This window comes from Stegostoma tigrinum, chromosome 18, assembly GCF_030684315.1.
Source record: "Stegostoma tigrinum isolate sSteTig4 chromosome 18, sSteTig4.hap1, whole genome shotgun sequence".
Classification (NCBI taxonomy): domain Eukaryota; kingdom Metazoa; phylum Chordata; class Chondrichthyes; order Orectolobiformes; family Stegostomatidae; genus Stegostoma; species Stegostoma tigrinum.
The window spans coordinates 44,530,909-44,557,459 of record NC_081371.1 but is presented as its reverse complement, the minus strand read 5'-3'; the positions used below and the strand labels follow the sequence as shown (position 1 = coordinate 44,557,459).

General features: G+C 40.4%; 1 protein-coding gene across 3 annotated transcripts in view; it reads left to right on the top strand.

Moving 5' to 3' along the window:
* Positions 1-26,551, top strand: part of LOC125461091 (leucine-rich repeat-containing G-protein coupled receptor 5-like) — a 203,574-nt gene that overhangs the window by 125,529 nt on the left and 51,494 nt on the right. For all 3 annotated transcript variants that reach the window (XM_059652484.1, XM_048549466.2, XM_059652485.1), the window contains exons 3-4: positions 5,523-5,594; positions 9,897-9,968. In XM_059652484.1, coding sequence (XP_059508467.1) covers positions 5,523-5,594; positions 9,897-9,968 — 144 coding nt within the window. The remainder of the gene's footprint in view (positions 1-5,522; positions 5,595-9,896; positions 9,969-26,551) is intronic.

The window sequence follows — 26,551 nt, the reverse complement described above, 5'->3', positions numbered from 1 at the left end:
ATCTGAGATGCACAGGAATGGAACACCTCATCCTGGGAGCAGATGTGACAGAGGCGAAGGACTCCCATCCCAGGCCCCAAGAGCAACTGCAGGAAGTGCTACACCTCCCTCCTCACCCCCATCTTCGGTCCCAAGAAGATCTTCCACATCAAGCAGATATTCACCTGCACATCTGCCAATGTGGTATACTGTATCTGCTGTACTCGTTGTGGCCTCCTCTACATTGGAGAAACTAAGCAGAGCATTGGGGACCTCAGTTTGCACTCTACAACTGCACCTCCCAGTCACGAACCACTTCAACTCCCCCTCCCATTCCACAGATGACATGTCCATCCTGGGCCTCCTGCAGTGCCACAATGATGCCACTTGAAGGTTGCAGGAACAGCACCTCATATTCCACTTGGGAACCCTGCAGCCTCCCTGGACTGACCTATCCCATCCCTACCTCCCCACCTACACTCACCTTTATTGGTTCCATCTCCACCTCTTTGACCTATCTGTCTCCTCTCCACCTATCTTCTCCTCTATCTACCTCCCCCTCTCTTCCTATTTATTTCAGAACCTCCTTCCCCTGCCCAATTTCTGAAGAAGGGTCTAGGCCCGAAATGTCAGCTTTCCTGCTCCTCTAATGCTGATTGGTCTGCTGTGTTCATCCAGTTCTGGACCTTATTATCTCTGAATGGAAGCAGAGTTTGGACAATATTTACCCCTTAACTGCCATCATTAATTCAGTGTCTCTCATCATTTACACATTTTTGTTTGACCTTGCTGATCACAAATTGGCTGCTGAGACTACAGTATGAAAGTAATTAATTAAATGTTGATCATTTTGGGACACTGGAGATCCTGAAGCGTACTACATGAATGCATTTATCTCTTTAATCTGACAAATCATTAACCAAATCGAGCAATATAGAGTGGACGGTATGGAGACAATCCAACTTGTCCATGCCAACCAGAAATCCTAAATTAATCTATTTCCATCTGCCAGCATTTGTCCCATGTCCCTCTAAACTGCTCTTATACATATCCATCCAGATGCCTTTTAAATGTTGCAATTGTAGCAGGCTCCACCACTTCCTCTGGCAGCTCAGTCTATACACACACTATCCTCTAGTTGGAAAAAGTTGCCCCTCAGTTCCTTTTTAAATCTTTCCCCTCACACCTTCAACCTATACCTTCTCATTTTCAACTCCCCTACCCTGGGGAAAAGACCTTGGCTATTCACCTTATCTATGCCCCTCATGATTTTACAAACCCCTATAAAGTCTCTGAGGCTTCAGAGAAAATAACCCCAGCTTACTCAACCTCTGCATATAGTTCAAGCCCTCTGACCCTACAGGGATGCAATTCAGATATCAACATGCAAAATATCCTGACTAAACACCAACAGTTTTCAGTTTGCTAGTATCTTGGACATTTCATTGGACTAGTACTTGAAATCAGATAATCTCAAAGATTGCAATGAAATATAAAACAAGACAGTAAAAAATTGAGTCACTTTCTTTTGCATTAACTGGGATAGCTTAAATTTGCCCCACATACTGTGTTGTGATACAAATTTTATCAGTACCATGATTTATTAATCTTTAACTGCATAAAATGGTTCCAAGGATGAACTGACAAAAAATTGCTTAACACCTTCAGAGTACAAAAGGTCACGTCATGACTGAATCGTAAAATCAACTAAATGAAATGCGCACAAAATTCCAAAAATTAAAGACAATAATGATGTTAATACATCATGCTACTTTAGCCCAAGACCTGTAGCACTGAAAAGGAAGCAAAGTTAAACTTCTAACACATTACAAGGGTATTTAGCATACTTTTTGCTGAAATGTAAAGTTACACTTAAAATGCCCACCAAATATTTATGGAGAGAATGAAAAATCTAAAAAACTACAAAATTATAGTGTTAGAAGATGAAAATAAGTATTAAAGAATTCACACAGGACCATTAGGTGAAAGAAGAGATGTACGTTGTTCAGCCCATTAAGTCTTCTCCACCATTCAATAAAATCATGGCTGATTTGATAATCCTCAAGTTCACATTCCTGCCTTTTCGGCCATAACCCTTGATCCCCTTACTGATTAAATACTTAAATACGTCTGTATTGAATATGCTTTAGAACCCAGCCTTTACAGCCCTTGGCCAGAAGAAATTCACAGATTCACGACCCTCTGAGACAAGAAATTCCTCATCTCTATCATCAATGGATGCGATTATGCCCCAAGGAGAAACAACCTTTCTACATTTACCATGTCAAAACCCGAAGAATCTTACTTATTTCAATAAAATTGCCCTCCTTTCTTCTAAACTTTAATAAGTACAAGCCCAACCTGCTTGACATTTCCGTATAAGAAAATCCCTCCATACCAAGGATCAAACTAGTGAATCTTCTCTGGATTATCTCCAATGGCAGTATATCTTTCCTTAGATAAAGGAGCAAAAACTGTTCACAGTATTCCAGGTATAATTTAATTAGTGTCCTTATAGTCTTAGCAAGACCTCCCTATTTTTATATTCCATTCCTTTTTGAAGTAAAGGTTAGCTGTCCAATAACCTTCCCTATTTCCTACAGAACTTGAGATTTTCGTGATTCATTGACAAGGACTCCCAAATTCTTCTGTGCTACAGCTTTCTGCAGTCTTTCTCTATTTAAATAATATTCACCTCCTCTGTTCTTCCTGCCAAAAGGTCATAGCCTCACATTTTCCCACATTATATTCCACCTGTCAAGATTTTGCCACTCACTTAATGTGCCTATAGCCCCAAAGTACATCAAGGAACTGCAGATACTGGAGACCTAAAGCAAAACAGAAATTGTTGGCAAATGTTAGCATGAGCTTCCAGATTACTGATAAAGTCACCAGAGTTAAACATTCACTCTGCTTTCTCCCTACAGATGCTGCCAGTCCTGCTAAGTTTCGCCAGCAATTTCTGCCCATATACCTATCTCTTGTCTTAAGTACACTCAGTGACTTGGTCTCCACAGTCTTCTGTGACGATGAGTTCCACAGGTTAACCACTCTTTGGCAGAAGTAATTGCTCCTTATTTTAGTTCTAAAAGGTTGTCCCTTCACTCTGAGGCTGTGCCCATGGGTCTTAATATCTCCTGCTAATGAAAATGCCTTCTCCACTTCCACTCTATCCAGGCTTCTCAGTATTGTGTAAGTTTCAATGGGATCGCCTCTCATCCTTCTGAGCTCCATTGAGATAATAAAGACAGAGAAAATAAAACACGAGGGCAAACTAGCAGGAAATAAGAAACTGACAATGTAAGCTTCTTTAGATATATAAAAAGGAAGTGAGAGATCAAAGTGAACATAGGGCCCTTAGAAAATAAATCTGGGGAGACAGTTTTGGGGAACAAGGAAATGGCAGAGGACTTAAATAGATATTTTATATCAGTTTTTATTGTGGACAATGTTCCATTAATAATAAAGAGTATGGTGGGGTGAATTAATTACCATCACCATCATTAAAGAAATATAGACATGGGAATGGATTAAAGGCAAGTAAGTCTCCTGGCCCTGATGGCTTGCTAGGATTCTTAAACAGGCAGTCATAGAAATAATGGATCCATTGGTTGTAATTTTCCAAAATCTGTTGAATTTTGGAATGCTAGAGGACTGCTAATGTGACAACCTTATTCAAACAGGGAGGGAGGTAAAAAGGAGGTAACTATGGACTGATTAGCCTAACACCTATTGTTGTAGAGTATTGGAATCAATTATTTAGGAAGTCGTTGCAAAATATTTAGAAAATCATACTCTATTCAAGCAAAGTCATCATGGTTTTATTAAAGGGAAATCACGTCTGATGAATTTTTAAAAAGTTTTTGACAAAGTCTCAAATAGAGTGGATAGAGGGCCACCAGTTGATGTGTTGTATTTGGACTTCCGGAAGGCTGTTGACAAGGTACACACAAAAGATTACATCATAAGACAAGAACCCACAGTGTTGAAGTTAGTATATTGGCATGATTAGAGAATTAGCTATTGGGCAGGAATCCGTGGGTGGGAATAAAGAGGTTCTTTATCAGGATGGCAACCATTGACCAGTCAGGTTCTGCAGGGATTGGAGCACAGACCACAATTGTTTACAATATATATTCATGACTTGGAAGGAAGGAAGTGAATGTATTTAGCCAAATTTGTAGACAATGCAAAAATTGGCTGAAAGGCAGATTGTGAGAGCAATACAAACATTGATATATTGATAGGTTAGATAGGTGGGTAAAAAATGGAGAATGGTGTGATAAAGCTTGAAGTTTTTCACTTGGGAAGGGAGAACAAAAGAACACTATTATCTGGATGAAGAAAAATGTGCAGAAATCTCCAACACAAAGGGTTTTGGGGGTAATTCTGCATAAAACAGAGGAAGCTATCACAAGGAGCAGCAGATAATCAGGAAAGCGAATGGAATGTTAGCCCTTATCTCAAGGGGTTACTGTATAAGAGTAGGGAAGTCTGCCTGCACATGTGCAATGTGCTGGCGATACCATATCTGGAGTACTGTGAGCAGTTTTTGTTCCCTTATTTAAGGAAAGATATCATTTCATCGGAGGCAGTTCAGAAAATGTTTTCACTGGCATAACCCTGGTATAGAGCGATTGGCTTATGAGCAAAGATTAAACAGGTTCAGGCCCCACTTACTGGAAGGTTCCAATCCCTCTCCAACAATACCTAGGCTTCATGATGGGGTAAATACTGAGAGAATGTTTCCCCTCAAGGAAGAGTCTTAGGGTCAGAGGGCATAGTCTCAGAGTAAAGGGATACCAATTTAAGACTACAATGTGGAGGAATTTCTCCTTTCACAGGGATGTGAGTCATTGGAACTCATAGCCACAGACCGCTGTGGAAGCAGAGTTTTTCTGTCTAATTAAGGCTGAGAGTGATAGATTCTTGATCTGTAGGGGAATCAAGGGTTATGAGGAAAGTGGATATAAGGAATTCCAGATCAGCCATGGTCCTGTTGAATGGCAGAGCAGCCTCAAGGAGCTGAATGGCCTATTCCTGTTACTATTTCTTATGGTCTTACAGGTTTTTTGGAACTCTAAAGAGTGGAACTCAAAATGTTAGCTCGTTTTCCTCTCTCCACAGATGCCGCCAGGTCTGCTGAGTTTCTCCAGCAATTTCTGCGTACAGATCAGATCTTCAGTTTCAGTAATATTTTTACTCTCACAATTAATCAATTACTTGTTTCAGCCACCTTTGCATGATTCCTGCTATTGTATTGTCAGACTAAAAATTGTGTTCACAATGATTTTAATTTCTTTTAATTGCTAATAAAAATACAAAGTTCAGTTTTGTGAATGTAAAACACCATACTTTATTTGTTAGAAATGATTAACATGACAGATGTAAGGGAAAGAGATATTCTCCAGTCAATATTCCTGACATTCGGCACACCTTTTAAAATGAAAGCCCTTATTTTTCTAAATATTGTCATTGTGTTTTTTAGCTTCTAAATGAATCCCACATGAAGAAAATATGTTTGATTATTCTTTCACCCGCAGGCGTCTTGCAGGAAATGACTTAACACACATCCCCCTGGGAGCATTTGCTGGTCTTTACAATCTTAAAGTCCTGTGAGTAAACTCTTCTTTTATTTGAAACCTTTGCTGCTTAGGTAATTGTTTTTTTGAAGCACTGAACAAAACAAAAAGCTAAAAATCTTAAATCATGTAGAATATTGTGTTCAGGTTCGTAAGGTGTTCACAAGCTCAAATTAAACTCGGTTATTGGAAACCTGTTGCCAAATAACTCATTATGTATTACTATATGTAGGCTTAGCTGTAAGAATACATGCCCCATCAGAAATTTCTCATTCAGCAAATGAAAATGACCTCTCAAAAATATGTGTGTTTCTGACCATCGCAGACCCTGGGATTGGTGCTGCATTGCAGGAGACTGGAAGAAGTCTACTTTGTCTATTTCATTGGGCCTTGAGTTCAAATACAATGCTGTAGGCTGGAAATACAGGATAAGCAAACTTAATTTCTATTGATTGATATTTTCAGGGTTAATACTGTGTTTTGTGATTGAATGTGCTGGCATTAAGACACCTACTTACTGAGGTTTGTTCACAGTAATTTTGCTGAGAATCAAGTGTAACTTTTTGTGAGTGTGGATTTTATAAAACTGTGTGAAATTATCATATAAAAATGAAATTTGGAAAAATGTGTTAAAGATTATTTTGTTTAAGAATCTGCTTCTGCTGAGTGACATGGCACTTTATCAATATCAAACTTCCACAATTTATTTCTTAGTGCCTTATGAAATTAAATTAGAGATTTTGTCGTGCATGTTTAGAACAGAGTATCACCTAATAAAGTAGTAAAGAAATGCTTGCCACAAATAGTCAATGTGAAAGAGAGCACAATGCAGTGTATTTTCATAGTTGAATGCTATTCGAAACTAACAGAAATTTGAGATATGATCATTAATCATCATTGCTCTGGCTAGTAAGGAAATATTTGTTTCACCTAAATAAAAAGTAATTCATATTGCCTAGGGATTAAAGTTTAGTACACATACTCCCGTGACAGAAATGAAAAAGGTGTTTGTCAGGCAAATGATTGTTGCAGAGAATGTATTTGGTTTCTGCAAAGGAAATGGGATAAAGTATGAACAGAAATTGATCGTTGGTGGTGAACGCGGCTACACTTTGAGGACAGCTTGGATTTTGTTGGTACTTAGAGAAATCAAGAGGAGGGGTAATAATCCTGATCCACGTACTTGTACAGTTTTTTGGAGCGATCATAACATTGGCTAAACTAATAGGTTCACTTTCCATTGGTGAGTTAAGCTTTGTCAGTTTTCCCTTACAAGAGACAACAAAAGAAATAAAGAGACTTGTGTTTATACAGGACTTAATTTCCTCTCTGTGATACATGCCAAAATGTGGAACAATTCATTATTTTGAATTGACCATCACTGCTGCTATACGAAGTGTGGAGCTGTCTAGGCCCAAAATGTCAGCTTTTGTGCTTCTGAGATGCTGCTGGGCCTGCTGTGTTCATCCAGCTCCACACTTTGTTATCTCGGATTCTCCAGTATCTGCAGTTCCCATTATCACTGCTGTTGTACAGGTTGATGCAGCAAATATTTCCTATACAAAGATTGACAAATTGTTTGAAGGAGCCATCTTCACTGATCATCTTATCCGATTAAAATGTGTTAATGTTACAAAATACTTACAACCAGGGTGATCAACATGTGTAGTGAAAGAAAACACTATCATTTATGGTAGGAGAGAGGAAAACAGATTTTAGATCTATATGGAGACCATTTATCCTAAAATTTTCAAATGAATTTGTTATAACATAAATGCAATAATTTTGTGATAAATTCTAAAAGCACCTCCCCAAATTATTGATTTCAGTCAAAATTGATGATTGCAGTTATTGGCACTTTCAGGTCCTACTGGTAATTGTCTAAGGCAAGCAGCAAGTCTTGGTACACAAACAGAAATTGCTGGAAAAACTCAGCAGGTCTGGCAGCATCTATGGAGAGAAGGCAGAGTTAATATTTCAGGTCCGGTCATCCTTTTTCAGAACTGATTTCTGCTTTCTCTCCACAGATGCAGCCAGATCTACTGAGGTTTCTGAACAAATTCTGTTTGTGTTTCTGATTTTCTGCGGTTTTTTTTTGTTTAATCCATTTTGGTTATGTATAATGAAATTCAAGGATTTCCTGTTTTCCTTCATCGAAGTATAATGATTAATTTAAAATTCTTATAATGTCAGTATCATACTCCCAGTTTGGAGTTTCAGTGATTGCTGTAGAATTGCTACGATTTTGTTGATGCTAAGTGGGTTATATCAGCATGGGCCCATGTTTAAAAAGTAGTCACAATTGTGATGGAGAGAAATGCAATAACCATTGCAAGTACAGCAAGATCCCAGACACTGCAATGAGACAAAGAGTCATAATTTATTTTATTGATATTGCTTAAGAGCCAAATATTGTAAAGGAGCTTCCCTGCCTTTCTTTGAGAAGTAGCAAATGTATTAATTGTCTTTAATTATATGCAGGTCTTGGGCATTCACTCAAATGCTTATGGTTAACAAGTAGATTAAATTAACTTAAATACTAATGAAGTGATATTTATTGAAACTGTAAGTGGTTGAGTTTGGAGCTATATGCTTGTATTCTTTTTTCCACCCTATCCACCCTACCCACCCCAGCTCCTCTTGAGGTCAGCTTTTTAATTCTTGAGTTCTAACTTTCAGTATTTTGGGAATCACATTTCCATTCTCACCTTTGTCTATTAAGTACTATTGGAACTTAACAATCCAACTAGTTTACAGACCAGAATAACTATATATGGTTTTGCCAGTGGGATTTGTCTGGTTAATTTGTGTGCCTTGTAATTGTCACCTTGATGCTCTATTAAGACAGTAATTCCTCCATCTTCAATCTATCAACATTTGGAAGTTTCACTAATCAAAATGATCTTCAGTTCTGACATGCTGTTGCAAATGAAAAGTGAATTTTAAAAATCTTAATACTTGAGACAAGGGCATTGCTGGCTAGGCCAGCATTTCCAATTCCAGAGGTGGAATTGAGAGTCAACATTGCTATGGGTCTGGAGTCACATATAGGCCAGACCTGGTAAGGATGGCAGTTTCCTTCCCTAAAGGACATTTGTGAACCAGATGGGTTTTTCCTGACAACAGATTCATGGTCTTCATTACAGTATTTCATTAAATTCAAATTTCACCATCAGTGTTGGCAAGATTTGAATCCAGGTCCAGATTAATTGTGCAGCAATAATACCACTAGGCCATCACTTTCCCCATGTATCCTTGACAAATGCAGATTACAGAGCAATCACTACCCTCACTTATTTCAAACCACATCAAACCAGAAACCATTTGGTCATAGTGCTTCATTTAACTTCACAGCACACTCCACCAAATAGACAAATAGAAATAGCATTTTGCAAGATAATGCCTGAGAGCTTCCTCAGGAATGCCTTGGAAAACTGGGTCTAGTTTTTGCATAGGTGTAAACAATAATTAATAGCTGTACAGTTGTAACATTTGTCAGACTTTTAGAATATTGTGTGCAATTCTGATCTCCCTGCTATCGGAAGGATTTTGTAAAACTTGGAAGGGTTCAGAAAATATTCACATGGATGTTACCGGGTTTGGCGGGTTTGAACTGTAGGGAGAGGCTGGGGCTATGTTCCCTGGAGCATCAGAGGATGAGAAGTGACCTTATAGAGGTTTATAAAATCTCGTGAGGCATGGATAGCATTAAAAGAAAAGGTCTTTTCACCAGGGTGCGGGAGTCCAGAACTAGAGGCCATAGGTTTAAGATAAGAGGGGAAAGATTTAAAAGGGACCTAAGGGGCAACTTCTTCATATAGAGGGCGTTGTGTGTATGGAATGAGCTGCCAGAGATGGAAGCTGGTACAACTACAACGTTTAAAAGGCATCAGGATGGATTTATGAATAGGAAGGGTTTTAGAGAGATATGGGCCAAATGCTGGCAAGTGTGACTAGGTTAATTTAGCTCATCTGAACAGCATGGACGAGTTGGACCGAAGTGTCTGTTTCCACACTGTACAACTCTATGGCTCTAAGATTATGAACTTTAACTCCCTCTGAATGCATTCTGTCACCACATTTCAAACAAAAACATGTTAGATATACACAATTAAACAATTTTTTTTGATATTATAATGGTTCTTTGTGGAGATTAGCAATGAGATTTTTTCCATTAATTAATCATTGTGGTTTTGTGCTTTAGGATTCATATCCAAACTTGTAACTCAAACTGCAATAAATAAAAACTTATTGTGAATTGTAACTTGGTGAAACAACACAGAGCTTAAGTTTCAATGCTCTAACAAGTTCCCTTTGAATTTTCCAAATAAACAGCATGTTGCAGAACAACCGCTTGGGGGCAGTTCCTGAAGAGGCACTGCAGAACTTGCAAAGTCTCCAGTCACTGTAAGTATAACTGTAATACTGGATAAATGCTAAGCAGACATGTCAATAAATAATGGAACAGAAAACTAGCTCACTTTTGCCTCAAAATCCCATTTGATTTGTGATGTCCCAAGTTGTATTATACATAAATCCAAAAGTTTAGGACAAAACTACCTCGTCCTTTGTTCTATCATGCCAGGTATCAGATCTGGCTGAGAAAGTTGGAGTACCATTTCTTGACCGTCATCAACATCACCCAGAAACCAAGCACAAGTGACGCTCTTTCTGATGTGAACCACTTCCTCTCTGTGAGGAATGCTGGCCTTCAGCTGACATTAGGAAATTGGAGAGAGATTGTAACCACAGTCAACAAAGAGTAGCAGACGAGAACTCAATCCCTCCTGAGCAATCCTAATAAGGTACCTAGGCTGATGGTACTACATCTACACTTCTACAGGAGTCACTTTCACCAGTAAATCTCACTCTCCTTCAGCATGTGTAAGCAAGGGGAGTGGCATTACTGTATGTATTAGGCTAAACCTGGCTGAAATGGATATAGATGTATTTTCGAAATAATTAATTTAAAAAATTAATTTTCGCTCATGCCTTTAAAGTCTTCTTCTTTGATGGGAATTCAGCAAAATGTTGCATTAAGTCGTTGATGCTGAAAGAACAATTTTCCTGTCCGCAAATGATGTAGATTTTGGAAGCCCAAAAAGTGAACTTCCTTGAAGATTTTCCAACCGTTGGGAAGTCCACCATAGAAAGCCTGCTGAGGGATCTAGCACACACTGACAAACGTTAAATGGTTTAACACCATCTACTGTTATTATTAGATACTGCAGTATAATATATATGTATTTGAATGGAATTATTCATCACAGGGCACTGTCCTACAAACACTGTCTGAGTACTGCCATGCATTAAAGTGTTTTTCCCAGTGTAGCAAGCTGTCATGATGCATTCTCGACAGAAGAGAAATGGGCATGGATACCCTCCAGTCATGGTTTGGACTGAGATCTAGATATTGAAATGTTTTTTACGTTGAGCTTTTTAAAAAATATATTTTGTATAATTTCCATTCAATCAAATATTGAGTATAAAATACCAAAGAAAAGTACAGGTGGAGGTGAGGCCAGAATAAAGCATAGGTGTGATAACCTTACAGATGTCGGTTTATCAGTCTCAGGCATAAAGGATAGCTTTGGTCACAAAGTTACAGAAGAAAAGTAAGCCCTCCTTTCAAGACTAGAGGACAAAAGTAGACAAGGAAAAGGGGATTATCTGACTGGTAATTTGGCGCAACAATAAAGAAGGAGAAGGGTATAGATTATTGGAGATTGAGTAACAGAGGCATTACAAAATAGCTGGAAAATGTAGCAGGAGACGACTCAAAGCTTATGTTAGTGATGATGGGAACTGCTGGAGAATCCAAGATAATAAAATGTGAGGCTGAGTGAACACAGCAGGCCCAGGCAGCATCTCAGGAGCACAGAAGCTGATGTTTCGGGCCTAGACCCTTCATGTTATTTGCTCAGAAGAGGCTGACAGGTTCATACAGCTCTCTGTTGTATTATCCAGCTAATCCCATTCTTCTGCATTCCCCTCAAGTGTCCTTCTGAAATTATTGATTATCACTGTTTCTGCCAGCTCCATCATCATCAGTTTCACTGGGTAGAAAAGAATTCCTGACATCTTTCCTGCATTTTTTTTTACCAGAACCTTAAACCTGTGTTACCAGTCCTTGTACCATCACCTAATGGAAATGCTTCCTTTGTCTAACTTTTCCAAACCTTCCTAACACTGTATACCTCTAACAAATCTCCCTTCAATCACTACATTCCCCCCTTAATCATTGTATTCCAAGGAGACCGTACTTTCTTTAACCTCCAACCTAACTTCATAGCTAAATTCCCTAATCCCTTTTACAGTAAATCCCCTGTGCATTCTCAAAGACCATCATGTTCTTTCTGCACTGAGGTGATCTGAATGGAGTACTGTCAGTATAGACAAGTTAGAGCTTAATTTGTACTTAATACATTTATGAAGCCCAAAATATCATATACAATGCTAACTTACACTACATGATGTTTGTTGGTCTCAAGTGATGGAGAAATAATTGATCTTCCCAGTCCCCAGTTAGGGAGAATGAAATAAAATGGTCAAGAACACCAATATTGATTGATTCCAGAAACCCACAATGTATGTACAATTAGTTTAGACATAGAAGCGATGTCACTGATTAAATAGTTCACTGGCACTCCCTTGTGAAGAAAGAGCACTTTTGTAGGGTGAACAAGGCTGCCTGATGCTCATGGAATAATACTGTAGGAAAGGGTCAGTGCTTTCAAAAGAGGACAAAAGGAGTAAAAATCTTCAATACTTTTTCTTTTCGGGTAGGTTAAACAATCATTCCAGATTCTGCAGAGGTTTACTTTCAGGTAACATAGGCTGAACTTGTAAAGAAGTATCTTATACTGGGCGTCTTTTGTCAAAGCTTATTGTGGAAAAGAAAACAGACAGCTTTCCTTGTCTGCGGCTGTTCATGGCCAAATTATTAAAGATATCTTCTGTTCAGAGATAACTCCAACAAAACAAAGAGTTCATTGTTAATTTTTCAGACTCTGAGGCATGTTAAATGGAACTTTGTTCGAAATGACATGACAGCTTCATTTTTTTTCTCCTTTTGTAATCTGAATTCTCTCCCTTCTGAACCAAGGTAAATAAAGCTGTCCGGTCTAGAGAGTGGTATCCAGTGACCAGAAGATGGAATATATTGGTCAATAGGAGTGCTACAGCAGCTGGACAGCAGGCAATGAGATGGAATGATAAATTTAAGACAGAATATGTACTGCTGGCTAGAGTAACTCCTTAGAGAAAGATGAGACTTCTTTTCTTCATTTTGGAATTGAGTTGAATGCTGATTAGGTAAAGATGTGCTGTGATTTAGTTTCATGCTGTGTTCAGTTTAATAATACCACATTTACCAGGTGTCACATTCCACAGCTACCTAGCTAAAATCTGGTGCATTGGTCACTTCAGCATAAAAGTCACACCCAACAGATCATCATTAAGGCAAGCTAATAAACTCTGTAAACAGTGCAACAGCGCGATAAAATCCTCCTGGTTTGCATGCTGCAATATACGAGCAACTTATACATCAGACCCTGTTGTACAAAGTAATTCCAGATGTTCAAAAAAAAAGACATAAACACAAATGCTGGAAATCTAAAATGGAGATACTTGTAGAAATGTCTGCAAGTAAAGGTAATATTTCCATAGTCTGACCAGGCCATAAGACTGCCATCTCATTAGAGACAACTAGTAGTAGTTTTGCCTAACGCATAGCAACCCTCAGGTTAGGAGAGATGTTGAGAAGGAGGGTCCTTTATGGTAACTTTAGCTGGTGCAGGAATTGAACCCACTGCTGTTGGCATAACATTGCATTGCAAACCAGCCATCCAGCTACCTAAACCTCCACCACCTAGAAGGACAAGGGCAAAGGAAGCATGGGAATGCTACCATCTGCAAGTTCCCCTCCAAGCCACTCACCGTTCTGAATTGGAAATGTAATACAATTTCTTCACTGTTACTTGGTCAAAATCCTAGAGCTCCCTTCCTAACGTCATTGTGGTGTCCCTACCTTCCCGTGGACTGTAGCAGGTTCTAGAAGAGCTCATCATCATCATTGCTTTCTCAAAGGCAGTTAGGGATGTGCAATAAATTCTGGCCTAGCCAATGAATCCCACATCCTGTGCATGAGTAAAATAAAATCAAGACCAGTCAGCAACTCAACAAGAACAGGATAAGGTAACAATTTGGAATGAGACCTTTCACCCTTCAGCATTCATTTACTTGCACTGATTCCTAAATATTTAAACGATAATTATTGTCTATCATTGGAAAATCAAAGAAGTGAAATTTATGTCCATAGTGTGACTGATTCTGGTGCTACTGATACAACAGGCTGGCAAATGTTAGCCAGAACACTTCCAGTTAATGACAACGTGGCTTGTATATAATGTGACCTAACTCTATGGGTGTAAATACACACATATCACACAAGCACCAGAACCATGCAGCATGCACACGTTGTGATGCCTGTCAACTTCGGCCACTGACCTGATGCTCAATCCACCATTTTGTTCCTGTTAACATGTTTGCCTAAGCATTGCCATGCAGTTGACTGAAGAATTGATGCCCCCATTATTAGGTTATTAAATAGGTTATTTATTGGACCAGCTGTGGACTGTTCAACTGAGTAAATATCAACAGAACTTGCTGTTGCAATTTTAGTGCATGTATTGTGTTGTGTCATTGGAGAAATTTTCCAAACTGTATGGATTTAAAAGAGAATGGTACTAGTCATTACCAAACACACCAGAGAAACTGTAAGGCCTATAAAGCTAGTTACGCTGGGCTGCACACTATAATCATGTTAAAGTGAGGACAGTGCAAAGATCATGTACTACCTGTCTCAATGTGTAATCCTAGATAATAAAGTGTGAAGCTGGATGAACACAGCAGGCCAAGCAGCATCTCAGAGCACAAAAGCTGATGTTTCAGGCCTAGACCTTTCATCAGAGAGGGGGATGGGGTGAGGGTTCTGGAATAAATAGGGAGAGAGGGGGAGGCAGACCGAAGATGGAGAGAAAAGAAGATAGGTGGAGAGGAGAGTATAGGTGGGGAGGTAGGGAGGGGATAGGTCAGTCCAGGGAAGACCAACAGGTCAAGGAGGCGGGATGAGGTTAGTAGGTAGGAAATGGAGGTGCGGATTGGGGTAGGAGGAAGGGATGGGTGAGAGGAAGAACAAGTTAGAGAGGCAGAGACAGGCTGGGCTGGTTTTGGGATGCAGTGGGTGGAGGGGAAGAGCTGGGCTGGTTGTGTGGTGCAGTGGGGGGAGGGGACGAACTGGGCTGGTTTTGGGATGCGGTGGGGGAAGGGGAGATTTTGAAGCTGGTGTAGTCCACATTGATACCATTGGGCTGCAGGGTTCTCAAGCGGAATATGAGTTGCTGTTCCTGCAACCTTCAGGTGGCATCATTGTGGCACTGCAGGAGGCCCATGATGGACATGTTATCTGAGGAATGGGAGGGGGAGTTAAAATGGTTCGCGACTGGGAGGTGCAGTTGTTTATTGCAAACCAAGTGGAGGTGTTCTGCAAAGCGGTCCCCAAGCCTCTGCTTGGTTTCCCCAATGTAGAGGAAGCCACACCGGGTACAATGGATACAGTATTCCACATTGGCAGATGTGCAGGTGAACATCTGCTTAATATGGAAAGTCATCTTGGGGCCTGGGTTAGGGGTGAGGGAGGAGGTGTGGCAGCAAGTGTAGCACTTCCTGCGGTTGCAGGGGAAGGTGCCGGGTGTGGTGGGGTTGGAGGATAGTGTGGAGCGAACAAGGGAGTCACGGAGAGAGTGGTCTCTCCGGAAAGCAGACAAGGGTGGGGACGGAAAAATGTCTTGGGTGGTGGGGTCGGATTGTAGATGGTGGAAGTGTCAGAGGATGATGCGTTGTATCCGGAGGTTGGTGGTGTGGTGTGTGAGAACGAGAGGGATCCTCTTTGGGTGGTTGTGGCAGGGACGGGGTGTGAGGGATGTGTTGCGGGAAATGCGGGAGACGTGGTCAAGGGCGTTCTCGACCACTGTGGGGGTAAAGTTGCGGTCCTTGAAGAACTTGGACATCTGGGATGTGCGGGAGTGGAATGCCTCATCGTGGGAGCAGATGCAGCGGAGGCGGAGGAATTGGGAATAGGGGATGGAATTTTTGCAGGAGGGTGGGTGGGAGGAGGTATATTCTAGGTAGCTATGGGAGTCGGTGGGCTTGAAATGGACATCAGTTACAAGCTGGTTGCCTGAGATGGAGACTGAGAGGTCCAGGACAGTGAGGGATGTGCTGGAGATGGCCCAGGTGAACTGAAGGTTGGAGTGGAAGGTGTTGGTGAAGTGGATGAACTGTTCGAGCTCCTCTGGGGAGCAAGATCCCTCACACATCCCTCACAACCCACTCCCGCCACAACCGCCCAAAGAGGATCCCCCTCGTTCTCACACACCACCCCACCAACCTCCGGATACAACACATCATCCTCCGACACTTCCACCATCTACAATCCGACCCCACCACCCAAGACATTTTTCCATCCTTGGAACCCTGCAGCCTAATGGTATCAATGTAGATTACACCAGCTTCAAAATCTCCCCTTCCCCCACCGCATCCCAAAACCAGCCCAGTTCGTCCCCTCCCCCCACTGCACCACACAACCAGCCCAGCTCTTCCCCTCCCCCCACTGCATCCCAAAACCAGCCCAGCCTGTCTGTGCCTCCCTAACCTTCCTCTCACCCATCCCTTCCTCCCACCCCAAGCCGCACCTCCGTTTCCTACCTACTAACCTCATCCCACCTCCTTGACCTGTTGGTCTTCCCTGGACTGACCTATCCCCTCCCTACCTCCCCACCTATACTCTCCTCTCCACCTATCTTCTTTTCTCTTCATCTTCGGTCCACCTCCCCCTCTCTCCCTATTTATTCCAGAACCCTCTCCCCATCCCCCTCTCTGATGAAGGGTCTAGGCCCGAAACGTCAGCTTTTGTGCTCCTGAGATGCTGCTTGGCCTGCTGTGTTCATCCAGCTTCACACTTTATTATCTTGGATTCTCCAGCATCTGCAGTTCCCATTATCAATGTGTAATCCTGCCTTGTTTCTATTAGTTAACTATTTATATATCATATGCTATGAACAGAAACAGCCTGATACCCTTTATTCTGCATTCTTTCAGGTTGAATGTGAGAACGCAGCTTACGTTACCATTCAGTGAAAAATGTTTGTCCCTGAATAGATCTCTGAAACAGATAGCAGTCGTGGAATTTATATATTTTCTGAGCAGTAAATTTACATTGTCAGAAAATTCAAATCATCTTCCAACATTCTTTACTCATGCCATGAGAAAGGCATCAATCCTAATTAGACCTACAGTGCTTTACGGGTGAAAATGTAATCTTCTGCAGCTGATGAATCATTGCAGTGTGACTCAAAGCTAATAAATTGCCTTTTTAATCATTGGGTTTTACTGGTAAGATTATGGAATGTAAAACGTTCACACTGACATAGCACATAATTCAGGATAAAACTCAATTGTGTTGTTTTACAAGAAAAGTATGAGTGTAATCAGTGGTTAAAAGCACAATTCAATGCTGAACATAATGAGATAATTTTCATTATTTTCTGACTCCAAAAATGAAGTGTTGTTAGGCTTTTTTTCCCTAAAAGTTCAAGTCCTTTTGATTATCTTTCTTCACAGACACAGGTTCGAGGTCTATCCTACCACACTCAACATAACTGAGTGCAGGGAAACTCCAAAAAAAACAATATCAAGATGCAGGGTTTTTGGGTCAAGATGAAATGCTGAGACTTCACTGTATCAGGAATGATCACCTGACAGGATTTTTGCAGGATTGGCTAATAAATGGCCAGAGGGCACACCCACCATCCAGTTAAGGATGATGATGGGTTCTTGAAGCTGGAACATTAATTGAAAATCTTTTAGTGCCAAAGAACCTGCAATATGTTCCCTCCATATTTTACTAGCCCTGCTGTCTCTTTAGCTACAAATTAGGGATAGAAGCCGAGATACCCCTGTCTTGGCCTGGCCATTAAAGGGGCCACATAAATATTGATTATTACTATGTCATTACCAGTTACTGCTGATACTCACTGAGTGAGTAGAAGTCTTGTCTGTAAAGCCCATGATTTAAATCTGGGCTACAACAGCTCAAATAACATTCTCAAATCATCACCAACATTCTGGTTAACAAAGTGTGGAGCTGGATGAACACAGCAAGCCAAGCAGCATCTTAGGAGCACAAAAGCTGACATTTCGGGCCTAGACCCTTCATCAAAGAGCTCCTTTTGTGTGCTCCTGAGATGCTGCTGGGCCTGCTGTGTTCATCCAGCTCCACACTTTGTTATCTTGCATTCTCCAGCATCTGCGGTTCCCATTATCACCAACATTCAGGTGACCTCTTCCCTAATGATGCAACTCTGAAACATATTTTAACATAAACATCTTTGTCTAATAAGTATGTTGACAATATATGCACATATTTGTTCAAACTGTCTAAACAGTGATTTTTCTTCCTAATTTTATTTCATCATTGTTGGGCTTTGCCATTTTGTCACTAAATATACCATTGCTATCACTGTGAATCATCTAGACAGTTCCAGCAATGTAAGTAGCTTCTGGATTTACTCCTTTAATTCTTGTAAGCTCATTTGCAATGATTAATTCATATATTCTGGATTTTGTTTTCCGATATTCTGTGCTTTACAAATTATGGAGATTTGACCTGACTCCATGGGGCACTGATTTACCAGACTATCGGCAGTTAGATTATTTGACAATGAGTGCGAATGGTGAGTGTAAAGGGAAGTCATTAATGCTTTGCCGGGGATGTCAGAAATTGTCAGGAGTACTGGGAATTACTGTTTGCTTGTTTGCCCTGAGGAACTAGTTGTGATTTTTTGAGCCCAGTTTTTCCAGCACATCCTGAGGATTGAAAGTTGGACCACTCTGATCAATATGGTTTAGTTCTACCCAAGATGCTTGCATTTAACCATGAAGTCACTGGAGTCAGTCATCGTTTAAATCATAATTCACCTGTTAGTTGTTTCACATTGAACATAAGTGTGTAGTGCAGTAATTTAATAATGTGTACCTCTGGATCTTAGTTCAGAATCCTGTTAAAAAGGGTGAGACAGCCATCTCCTTGTCAAACTGTAAAATTCCCAAATATTGTGTGGTTAAGTGACATCAGGCCAGCTTTATCCTTGTGGTCATAATTCCATACCACAGAAGTACCCATTATTGAACTGTAGCTGTCATTAATTTTGCATTTGTTTACTCAGAGGGCAGCCACAATGATGGCTGATTCATAAAAAATGAACAAACACCAATAAACGTCACCATAGTCTTAGTGAACCACAGTAGTGTGCAGTCATTAGAGAGGGATGAATGGTGGTGTTTCAACCTGAGGGTCACCATGCCTCAGGTAAGGGGAGAGGTTCAGTAGGAGAGTCATTCATTATAAACTCAGCCTGTGTGGGCACTGAACCCATACCACTGGCAGTACCCTGCAAGGGAAACCAGTTGTGCAGCCAACTGAACTAACCAACTTCCAGTTAGGCTTGCTTGAGGTTAAGGTAAAGACTTTGCTTAGAAGATTGTATGTAGCCATACTCTATGAAGGTGATCTACTGGTACATGTTATAAATTAACAAGAATTTCATGCTTAAAATGGAAAAGCATTCCAATTGTCTGCAATCCTTCTCAGCTGGCAACATTCTATTGATTAACTTTGTATCAGAAATAATGGGAACTGCAGATGCTGGAGAATCCAAGATAACAAAGTGTGAAGCTGGATGATCACAGCAGGCCGAGCAGCATCTCAGGAGCTCAAAAGCTGACGTTTCGTGTTCATCCAGCTTCACACTTTATTATCTTCTATTGATTAACTAACTGATCCAAAGTTATCGGGAGGAGGGGCCTCTTGTGGCTTAATGGTAGGGGCCCTATCCCTAGAACAAGAGGCCTGGATTCAAATCCCATCTATTCCAGTGGTGTGTAATAACATCTCTGAACAGGTTGATTAGAAAAATAGGTTAATAAGAAAAATAATAAACAGATTCAAAGACACAATTGCAAAATAATGTCTTAAGTATTCAGAAACATGACAGTGACTGAGTTAGGATATTTTAAAGTCAAATTACAAAAAACTCTTGTACTGAAAGTATATTTAGCAGTAATAAATGAGACATATTTCTCTTGATTTGCAGCAGATTTCAGGATGGGACGGGTGGCAACTCAAAGACTTGTGATTCCAGTGGAACAAAATGTTACACAAACTGAACAGTTTGGATACTTGAACCAAAATTGCCCAGTGGAAATGGGAGGTTTAGTGTTTTAATAAGTTCTGCAGAAAAACAAGTAAAGTCATTTTTGAAAATCCACTCCTTCACTATTAAGTGAACTGGCCAAGCAAGCCCTATAAAACATTTTCTCATTGCAATTTATCTTAACGTGATAGCCTGTGTAAGATAAAAGTGTAGCTATTCAATCATTTTTGAATGTCCTTATAAAATGCTTTTATTATGTCATTTGAGTACGGAGTAAATTATTGAGTTTGTGCAGCTTAATTTCCTGCTCAAACTGTTCCAAGTTTTTTACATTGCAGTAGAGTGTATGTAATGCATGTCATGGAACACCAAGTCCAATAGGAACTCACTGAGAGTTCGGTCACATCTAGCCTTCTTGGTTCAAAAGTAATGATTAAATAACACACCCACAGCTTTCCTTCATCGACATGACTGGCCTCTAGAATAACAAGTCAAACAATAAGGAGCAAAGTTCCATGTTTTGTTGGTAAAGCTGTTCTTTTGAATTAAATCAAGCATGATTGTACTCCCAAGGAAAGTGTAATACCACAGTTTACAACTGAGTAATCAATAAGGTACATTGAGTAGAATAGTGCAATTATGTGATACAATGGAAAATGAAGGCCTCAGCTATACTTCTTAGATGAAGTGTATTGCTTGGCGTTTTTCAGGAATTAATATCGTCTGGAATAACTGCTTTCAGCGTCTCTTTTTAAGGGTATGAAACGAAATTTTAAGGATATGAAACAAGAACTTTTATAAGTTGATTGGAATAGACTGTCCGCAGGTAAAGGGATGACTGACAAGTGGGAAGCTTTCAAAAATGTGATGACGAGAGTTCAGAGGGATTATTTTCCTGTTAGAGTGAAATGCAAGGCTGGTAAGCTCAGGGAACAATGATGAATAAAGATATTAAGGTTCCAGTCAAGAATAAAGCGGAATTATATATTAGATATAGACAACTGGGATCAACTACATCTCTTGAAGAGTCTAAAGAGTGTGGGGGCATTCTTAAGAAGGCAATCAGAAAGGCAAAGAGGGGAAATGAGATAGCCTTGGCAGATAAAGTTAAAGGTAATCCAAAAAGATTCTCAAATACATTAAGAGCAGGAGAGCAATTCGAGAGAGTAGGACTCCTTAAAAATCAATGGTGTTGTCTTTGTGTTGAATCTCAGGAGATGGACGAGATATTAAATGAATGTTTTACATCAATTTTTATTGTTGAGAAAGAAATGGAGGCTAGAGAACCCAGGGAAATAAATATTGATGTTTATGAAACAGTTCACATTGCAGATGAGAGAGTGCTGGAGGTCTTAGAAAACATAAAGGTATGTAAATGTCCAGGACCTTACCAAGTGTATCGCAGGATGTTGTGGAAATTTACGGAGGAAAATGCAGGGCTCCTAGCAGAAATATTTATATAATCTATAAACATGGTGAAGCACCGGAGGAATGGAGGGTGACCAATGTTGTGCCGTCATTCTTTAAGAAGGGCTGTAAGAAGAAGCCTCGAAGCTGTAGACCAGGGTGTCAGGTGGATAGGTTGTTGGAAGTGATTCTGAAAAATAGGCTCTACATGCATTTGGAGAGGCAAGGATTAATTAGGGATAGTCAGATGGTTTTGTGCGAGGAAAATTGTGTCTCACAAACTTGATTATGTTTTTTAGTGAAGTAACCAAAAATATTGATGAAGCACAGCAGTAGATGCCATTCACTTGGCTGTTTAGTAAAGCCTTTGACGAGGTTCTGTCTGGTAGATGCAGGTACAGTTGCAAAGTTTATAAGACATGTGGATAAGTTCATGAATAGGAAAGGTTTAGAGGGATATGGTCCATGAGCAGTCAGGTGGTGTCAGTTTAGTTTGGGAACATGATTGGCATGGACTGGTCTTTCCAAGACTCTATGACACTTCTGTTATATAATCCAGCCCCATTGATTCATGCTTGAATATATCTGTAGTAGAAACCTGGGCCCTGATTTTCATCCTTGAGGTGTGATTTGCAAATGCGTCCATTTTCTGAAATGTGTTCTCACCTCTTGCCCAACAGTGTCTGCCAATGTTATTTTTCATAGTGAGAAATGGATTGGCTAGACTCAGGGCAGCTGCCTTCCAAAGCCAAGGGGAAACAGAAGCTGGTAGATATCAAGGCAGGCCATTTAGAAAGTTCAGATCACTGGGAAATTAGCCCAGTTCTGTCACTTAGCCCTCAATACTCATCACCTATTATTGCACGTCCAAGTACCCAGGATCTCCCACCATGATCTTCAAATTTTGCCCACCCAATATGCATGACGGACAGAATTTATGAACCTTGTAATAACGATGAAGGTCATAGAGGTGCTCATAAACCTGTCCAATTAAACAGACAATCAAAAATATCCTCAGAAATCGTAATCTTCTGGGAAACTCACAAAACTATCGATAAAACACAAGCCACTCAGACTTCACTTGAACTTTATCGGGCACTATAGATCTCCCAATAATGGGCAAGGGCAGGGTTGTTGGACCAAGCTTTCACCCTTATGTCAGAGCCATGTACACCCATGCATCAAATGGAATTTGAGGAATTAGGACCTACACCCATCATTCAGAAAATCCCCACTCCCCCTCCCCACCGCTGTCCAACTTACAGTCTCCATTCCAGTGAGATGCAATCCTGAAAACCCATCCTTTGGTATCTTGTCCTAAGTCATCATTTGTTATGTATTAATGGATATTGGATTGTATGTGTTCTTTTGACCGACCAATCCTCCTTTTACCTAACATCACTCACACATACTTTTTGATAACAGGACCAGGAATCTGAACTGATTTTCACTGTGTCTGACGTGCCCAGGAACACTGAGGATAATTCTAGCACCCAGTTCTTCCCATGGCTGAAATCAGCAGTCAGCTAACTCAGTCCCATCCATGGATGATGTGAATATCCATGCTGATCTATGTTGGTCAGTGCTATTGAATCCGCCACAGACTATTAGTCTGCAAAATGCTCTTTAGAACTGTCAAAATAAAGCAACAGTCATTTAGAAACCACTTGTAAAAACTTTAATCTATTCACTTCTAATAAAACTGTCAAAAAAAGTAAATCCCATAGTTCCCTTGATAACCACAGCTGAGCCGAACCCATTAATGAGGCTTGGAACTCAGCCAAGAATTCATAGTGGGATTCTAAAGTACAGCTGTGGAAATTATCGTGCTGAGACCTTTTTTTTGGTTTCTGTTTCCATTTGCATGCTTCATTTTACAGCTAACTTTGATACGTGATGTCAATTCCATTGTGCAACTGAAGAATATTTTGAATAATGAATGTCTGGACGTAGCCTCGGAGCTTCTGCCACTCTGACACTATGCTTTTGACAGGAATCAATGGAACACCCATTTACCTAATTTTAATATTAAATATTTGGTTCCTTCTCAAGAGTAATGGAAAGAACAATAGCATAGAACATAGAACATTACAGCACAGTACAAGCCCTTCGGCCCTCAATGTTGTGCCGACCTGTCATACCGATTTCAAGCCCATCTAACCTACACTATTCCATGTACGTCCATGTGCTATCAAGATAGTTGGGTCAGAATGTTAATAGATGCAGGACCAGTCAGTGCTGTGGACTTGAAGAATATTCTTTAGCATCAGGTAACTGTTGGAAGAGAAGGGGTGGATGAAGAAGGCTTTGGGGGTGTGGTTGGAGTAGAGAAAACCTGGCAATTCCTTCCTGGTCTCAAAATAGTGGAGATAATGACTTTGGGCTTTTACAATTGACCTCAGCCTAGTGTGTTGATTTGCCTAATGTTATTGCTTCCCAAGCACCATTGCTGCTTGAATGGGAGATATGGCATGTTAGTTATAACTCCATAACCTTCACTAGGCATGCTCTACCCCCAAGTAATTACGATATGCAATACCTCTCAAATGGATATGAATCTGTTGTTATTTTTTGACAACACTGCTTAACAGTCATTAGCTACCATCAGAGTTATTTGACAGGCACATTCTGAAGCATTAAAATTATAGAAACCCTACAGTGCAGAAGCAGGCCATTCAGCACATCAAGTCCACCCTCACACTCTGATGAGCATTCCACCCAAACCCACCCCCTTACCCTGTCCTTCTAATTCTGCTTTCCATATGGCTAATCCACACAGTTTGCACATCCCTAGACACAATGGGCAAGTTTAGCATGGCCAATCTACCTATCCTGCGCATCTTTAGACTGTGGAAGGAAACTGGAGGACCCGCAGGAAACTAGAGCACCCGGAGGAAACCCATGCAGACATGGGAAGAATGTGCAAACTCCACACAGACAGTCATCCAACAGTGGAATCAAACCCAAGTCCCTGGCACTGCGAGGCAGCAACGCTAACCACTGAGCCACTGTACATGACAGAAGGTGAATTTCCATTTTTAACCAGCTACATGAAAAGGAAAATTAAACCACACAGCCTACAATAACTCAGTGAGTACACACTTCATGGATATGAAGGCGCATTTAAGATCAACAAAACTTTAATCGTTATTTTATGCCAGCATCACATTTTCTTTACTATTGATATAATTGAAGGTTAAAACAGCCATTCACAAACCCAGTTGTTTACCTGGTCTTAAAATGTAAATCACCCTGGTTGTACATGATTTTAATAATCAATGTATATTGTGTAATTAACTAAGGTGATATAAATTAATATAGAGTGGAGAAAAGATACAACCGACAAAGCATTATAGGAGAGTTAGTCAGATGGGTGAATAATTGGTCAGTACTTGGCTTTGAGAAGATGTCTTTGAAGACAGGGAAGGAGATAGCAAGCTTGAGCAGTTTAGGGAGGGGATATCGGCAGCTGCAAGATAATCAAAAGCTTTAGCACCAATAGCGAAATGTAAGGAGGCAGGAATGCAAAGGAGTCCAGATTCAACAGATGAAGAAACGAGAGGTCACTGTATCCACTACACTAGTGTACCCATTAATTAAAGCTGTGATAATTAATGAGATCAAGCTGCCATCACAAAGTGTTTGACCGCAATTTGTTCAATTTATTTTTGGAAAAGTTTGCATGACCTTTGTCAATGCATCATTTGAGCTAAAGGAAGAAAATTAGAGAAAAATCTGAAATATTTTATCATTTAGGGAGTCAATAAAAGTGGAGCTGGAAAAGCACAGCAAGTCAGACTGCATCCGAGGAGCAGGGATGTCAATGTTTCGGGCTGAAACCCTTAGTCAGGACTGAAGTGCCCCGATAATAAAATGAAGTCTGTGGTAAATAGCTCATGTAGTTCTTATTCCCTGCTTCTCAACATTTTGTCAATCACAATGGGACCAAGTTCCACCTCTATTCATTTCTGTTCCATTAACTGCAACTTTCAGATGATGGATGATAGTCTCATGTAAAATTATTCCAAGGACCACAAGGGAACGAGCCCACAAAAAAGCTGGTTCATGGAAACAACTAGAACTTATAGAGTGCCTTAATGTGTCTTCAGGATATTCCAAAGTAATTAACAATCATAATTATGTTAAAGATTGGAAAGGAGTGCGTGATTGGATTACTTTGAAGGAGTCACAGTAAAGATTACTGGCTAGGTCACCGGGAAAACTCTCAATGTTTCTTTGAATCACCCGTTGGAACTCCTATAGCACCCTAAGCAAAGATCTTGGTCTCAGCTCACCTTCTCATCTGAGCAGCAGGCCTGATACGTCAGACTAAATAGTGCGGCTGAAATTGAATTTCCATCTCCTTATGCAGTGGGAGTATAAAACCGGTGCATGAAGGTATTTCACAAAGCTGACTTTTTGAAATGCACTGCCACAGGCATTCTGCTGTCTGCATTGCAGGTGCATGCTGCTGTGTGCATGCCACAGTCTTGGAGATTTAATCTTCCAGATGAGATGTTAAAACAGGGCCCAGTCTGCCCTCTCACCTGGGTCTAAAAATTCTCATAGCAAAACAGTGAATGTCCTTCTGGGGTTCTGGCCTTAAAAGCACCAGAGGCATGGAGGGAAAGCAAGAATACGGTTGGGGAGATAGAGGATCAGCCATGATCTTATTGAATGGCAGAGCAGCCTTGAAGACTTCATTGCCTTTTCCTTCTCCTATTTTCTATGCTTCTGCACTTACCCTTCAACCAAGATAAAGAAAACAAACTTGCTTTCATAGAACATAGAACATAGAACATTACAGCACAGTACAGGCCCTTCGGCCCTCAATGTTGTGCCAACATGTCATACCAATCTGAAGCCCATCTAACCTACACTATTCCATGTATGCCCATATGCTTATCCAATGACGACTTAAATGTACCTAAAGTTGGCGAATCTACTACCATTGCAGGCAAAGCCTTCCATTCCCTTACTACTCTCTGAGTAAAAAAACCACCTTTGACATCTGTCCTATATCTTTCATCCCTCAATTTGAAGCTATAAATTCTTATTCATATATTCTTTGATCCTTACCTCATAGCTGTGTCTGAGAATTTGCTGAGTGCTAATTGGCTGTTAAAGTTCCTATGTTTTAGCACAATGCAAAATGTTCCTAATTGTCTGCAACGTGCTTTAAGACATCCTGGGGTTATGAAGCATGTAGGATAAATGTATTTCCTTTATGGTGTGCTTCCATTTTCTGCAGTCATCAACAGATCAATGAAATGCTAGTGAGATTCTGAGCCCTGTGCCATTTGTTGGAGG